The sequence below is a fragment of the Anopheles coustani genome, chromosome 2 (assembly GCF_943734705.1).
Source record: "Anopheles coustani chromosome 2, idAnoCousDA_361_x.2, whole genome shotgun sequence".
Taxonomy (NCBI): domain Eukaryota; kingdom Metazoa; phylum Arthropoda; class Insecta; order Diptera; family Culicidae; genus Anopheles; species Anopheles coustani.
This window is the reverse complement of record NC_071289.1, coordinates 53865111-53870001: the sequence shown is the minus strand read 5'-3', so window position 1 is coordinate 53870001 and position 4891 is coordinate 53865111. Positions and strand designations below refer to the sequence as shown.

Sequence of the window (4891 nt, the reverse complement as noted above, 5' to 3'; positions counted from 1 at the left end):
TTTACGTGCTTGCTTCGCTCAATCGTACTGTCTAATGGAACCACTCAGTTACTGGAGTTTGTATACCGGATTGTAATGATGTATGTTAAACATGTATGTGTCTTTGCAATATAGACTAATAGTTTTTGGATTTAAAGGCTGTGAACAGTTAATGGCTATTAAAATATTTCGAAACCTTTCTATAAGTTCGAAACCTTTCTAAATTTCCACCCATTTGCCTTGGTTCATCTACTTTAACACCAAATTTTTGTACATCTTTTCCAATACAATGTTTTTCGATCCTTGTGCATGTTTCTTATAATTTTTAGTAACCTTCCATTTTTTAACTTCAATTCTGTACGAAATGTGAAGCAAGCGTTCGAAAAACCTCATCCAACAGTGCAGTAGAGATATTCCATTAGATAAATTCTCAGGATTTGGAATAAATCCATTTTCTAAGTGCTCTACACTGTTTATTTCTGTTGGTTTTGCACCATGTTTGCATAGACAGAAAAAATTGGCATATTCAACCGACACTCTATCAATTAAACTCATATAAAATGAATAGTTTACCACCACATAACTTGTTTCATTTAGCTGGATTGTATAAGGAACTAACCTGGTAATTTGGCTTTTGATTTCGTCTACTGTTTGTATAACTTATTCTTTTGACTCTCTCGCTCGATCGCAATTGGCCTGCAAAACCTAACACTTTGGGGCATCAAGTTTATCCAGATGATATCTGAATCGTCACTAATGAACGAAAGATGGATAGGCGTTAATGCCGATACTAGTAATTCACTGTCTGATGCAGCATTGCGGAACCATGAAACGGTTGATTGTAAATGCTGTGTCCACTAGATCCGTCAATGCCTCACGAGCACAATAATACGATGCTTAGTGAATCACACAAAGAAGATGAAAGGTGTCGCAAGATTTCTGCTTTTTGCATTTCAATTATTCTACACCCAGTGTGATTCACCAACTCTTGAAGACTAACTTCAACTTTTACAGGTAAGGGTACAAACAGGACAAAATGTTAGTGTAGGGTACATTATTAATAAGAATTTTGGGTATAAAAAGATGGGTTTGTGAGCTGTAGAACAAGAAAAAGCGTCCTAATGCATTCAAACCAAACCAAACTAAATTTCATTCTTTGTCATTGACTTGGCTTGTCTTTCCCTTTTTACGTTTAAGAAACCATAGGTGGAATCGCATACGAATTTGTTTAATTTTGAACCATGGCTTAAATTAAGCAATGGTCTATTTTAACCGCTCGAATTTGGTATCGCGTACTGTTTCAATTGACCATGGTTAAATGTTAAACCATCGTTTAGCCGAGCACCTTATGAACTGTCAAATGACAAGGAAAGTATACCCAAGAGGTATATGTTGGGGTGCACTTTTGACACGAAGCCCATTTTGACACTTTGATTGCAATCAATTAAAAATGATAATTTGACCGTTTTCTAAACAATTTATAATAAAAAAAGATCTTTTTTAGTTTCTTTTTGGTGCTTTAAAATTGTTACTAGTCATTTTCTTGGTATTGGTACATTTTTCTTTACATTTAGTGAATAAATAACTAAATGATTGGGAAAACATCAAACTGTAAAATAATTAACCTTCTTTAGTATGTATAACCTTTAGTCATTCTGTCATTCGCTTTGATTTGTGTGCACGTTATTACAAATTATTACGTTAAAAGATAAATTTACTCAATATGAATATTCTGCCACTAATTCTCGCCACGGAAAACAATCCAGTGGATTTGGTGGTATATCGTAGAAAACTACGAGCAGAACTAGATCCAATGACTCTTTCGGACAGAGCGTAAGTGAAAACAAACAAGAGATGTTTTCTCATGATAGACAAGTTTCTAATGAGTTTCTTGTTCAATTTTAGATTCATTCGTAATTTCAGAGTTACGAAAAATACATTTAAGAAAATCCTTGGTTTGATTGCTGTGCAGATCACCCCACATCACAACAGAGGTTTGACTGCGAAGCAAAAACTAGCGGCCACGCTAAAGCTTTTGGCCCAATGATCGTACCAGCAAGGTGTTGGCACTGATTTTACCATACCAATGGGGCAGTCTACTTTCTCGGAAATGTTCGACGAGACATTGAAAGTTATGGAGAAGGAATTATCTCGGTTCATTACGTTAGAAATGACCGAAGAAGAAAAAACTAGTGCGAGAACATTCTTTTATGAAAGATCCGAAATCCCGGGTGTAGTGATGAGCGTCGACGGCTCGCATATACGTATTCTAGCCCCAACAGAGGATCGAGTCTCGTACTTCAACCGGAAAGGCTTTTATAGCTTAAATGTGTTGATGGTAACTTAGAACCATTCCACATTTTTTTGAATACGTAATGATAAATAACTGATTTTCCAGATATGCGACCATCGAAAACTAATCGCCGCTGCCACACAGACCGCGTTCCGCAGCGCGTTGTTAAATTTGACAACGCAGAAACTACTCGATTTGCTTGATCCTAGCGCGTTTTGCATACCCGCGAAGCCCCTCACTCTATCTCAAAGATGTCCCGTTCTTCCGAAAGCTCTGATTTGTCTTTTCAAAACAATTCAAATATTCAACGTTAACTATAACGGACAACTAAGCGAGTGTTCTAATATTCTCGTTTCAATGATAGGGAAACTGTATTAGGTCGTTATAAATTTACACTTATATATGCGACGTTATATTTCCATTCTATGAAGACATTCTACAACGTTTACTGATAATGGTTTTATTATATTGGTAAGACGTGAACGAAAGGAAGGGATGAAGACGTTGTAGTCAAACAGGTAGCTAGAGCTATGGAAGGAAGACATGGCGCAGACAAATTGGATCATTCTGGGAGGAATGTGTACGGCGGGTGCGAATAAGGAGAGGAGACCTTTGCAGAAGGATATAGGAAGGGACATACAGAGGAATATGGGACAGGAGTTTTGGAGCGTCAGTGGAGTGCAGGAGAAGTTGGGTGATGAAAATAGCTTGAGTGTTCCGGTGGCGAGTCCGAATCGAGGATAGCCCCAATATTTGACACCACGACTTGTAAGCCGGACGTGTGAAGCATCTCTGCACCCTCTTCAACCATCCCAAGGCTTGTTGGGTCCATACCACGGAGGATAGGTCTGACCCAGCAACAGTAAAGCGCCAGCAAGCAGCGCGGGTCCCGCACCTCCGACGCTAGGCGAGAAACAAGCCACAGCATACGGTTGGCCTTGAATATCTTCAATCTGCACGCAGAAGGGCAAGGTGACGTCCAGCCATACCCCAAGACCCTTGATAGCCGACACCCGCGACAAAGCTACGCTACCAATACAGTAGTCGTGGTGGGTCACCCCAGCGGATCGACTGAAGGATATGACACAACACTTCGATGTGCAGAGAGTCAATCCATTCGCGGAGCACCAGTCGGAGAAGCGGTGGAGGGATTCTTGAAGGAGTAAGAAGTCGGAAGGAGAGGATATGGGAAGGAATAACCTTACATCGTCAGCATAGAGCAAGTGTCCGTAATTATGCACCACACCAAACATCCTCGCTGATCTCCAGCAGGTTGCAAGTGAGGATGTCACGGGGGGTATGAGCAAGGCCCGTAGGGCCAGGGGCCGCCGACTGAGCCTGGCCAACGAAAACGCTTGGAAAGTGCTTGGCGAAAAGTTTACAGAAGCCTTGAGGAGAGAAAGCGGTGTCTGCGGTGAAAGACATGGAATGGGAAATGCCGGAGGAACCGCGCCGGGTGCCGGATGTTAAAGTACCCCCAGTAACAAGAAAACACACCGAGGGAGTTAAATTATTTCTAGAAGTATTCCTTCAATCCTTTTCACCATTGTCAACAAGGGAAAGTAAATTCAAAATAAGAAACATTTATTATTCACATGAAGTTTTGGAATAATAAACTACTAAAAATATCGCGAATGATGAATACCATCTTAATACGAACAATAAATAACAACATGGTATCGTTTAATGAAAAATAACTTCATATCAATAATTGTAACGTCCCTTTTCTTGAAATTGAAGGCGTTTCTGGCGTTCAAAAAAGTGCTCGATCCAAAATTTTTGACAACGCGCTGCGTTGTCATTCCCATACAAAACGAAAAACCCACCATTTCTGTGTTTAAAAAGCTCTGGAGCGGTAGAGCTTGAGATGCTGCGGCAACCGCGGTGTGTGTGGCGTGCCCGAATAAGATTCGTAGATGCCAGATTTAAAGGATCAAACCACGATTCTTGCATCTTCAGCATAAGTCCTGCTTATGCATATTTTGAGCAAAAGTGGCGGAGTGGGGACAGAATGTTTAAATTACTAGGTTTGTTTTGATTGACTTTCGTAACATATTTCAACTGCCATTAATAATTGATATTATCCTCTTCAAAGGTGACTCTGCGTATCCTGCCAAGCCATGGCAGGGAAATGCTGCCGCAAATACACCTGAGGCAACATTCAATCAAAGGCATGCCAAAGCGCGTTCAGTTATAGAAAACGCATTCGGTGTTCTCAAAGGGAAATTTAGATGCCTTCTTGGCGAACGCCTTCTCAGATATGCACCCCCAAAATGTGTGCATATTATAAACGTTTGTTGTGCCTTGCACAATCTGTGTATAATGTACAATGGAGCAGAAGAAGAGCAGTATGAGGAATAAAAGCTCTTCAATTGATTGATACTGATAAATTGTTCGGATTTTGTTTTGATTAAATTAGAGATGTTTTCAATGTAGTTCATTTATTGTTTTACTTCTATTGTTCAATTTATAAAGTAACTTATTCTAAATTTGAAACAAAATTACAACTAACAGTAGAAATAACAATAAACTTGGAAAAAAGTAATGACGAACTTAAAACTATCTTAAACTTAACTTAAGATTTAGAAAATAACTAACTAGCTAACTACGGTTTTTTAA

General features: G+C 39.4%; 1 protein-coding gene across 1 annotated transcript; it reads left to right on the top strand.

The window, feature by feature from the left end:
• Positions 1-1702: 1702 nt before the first annotated feature.
• On the top strand, positions 1703-4633 carry LOC131264635 (putative nuclease HARBI1). Its single transcript, XM_058266906.1, has 5 exons — positions 1703-1756; positions 2036-2317; positions 2378-2395; positions 4173-4299; positions 4368-4633. Exons 1-5 carry the CDS (start codon positions 1703-1705, stop codon positions 4631-4633), a joined length of 747 nt encoding a protein of 248 aa, XP_058122889.1.
• Positions 4634-4891: the final 258 nt, after the last annotated feature.

Coding starts and splice junctions, on each gene's coding strand:
- LOC131264635 (XM_058266906.1), top strand. CDS start 1,703: ATGAATATTCTGCCACTAATTCTCGCCACGGAAAACAATCCAGTGGAT. Junction 1,757..2,035: donor ACAATCCAGTGGATTTGGTG/GTATATCGTAGA, acceptor TGATCGTACCAG/CAAGGTGTTGGCACTGATTT. Junction 4,300..4,367: donor CAGAATGTTTAAATTACTAG/GTTTGTTTTGAT, acceptor TCCTCTTCAAAG/GTGACTCTGCGTATCCTGCC.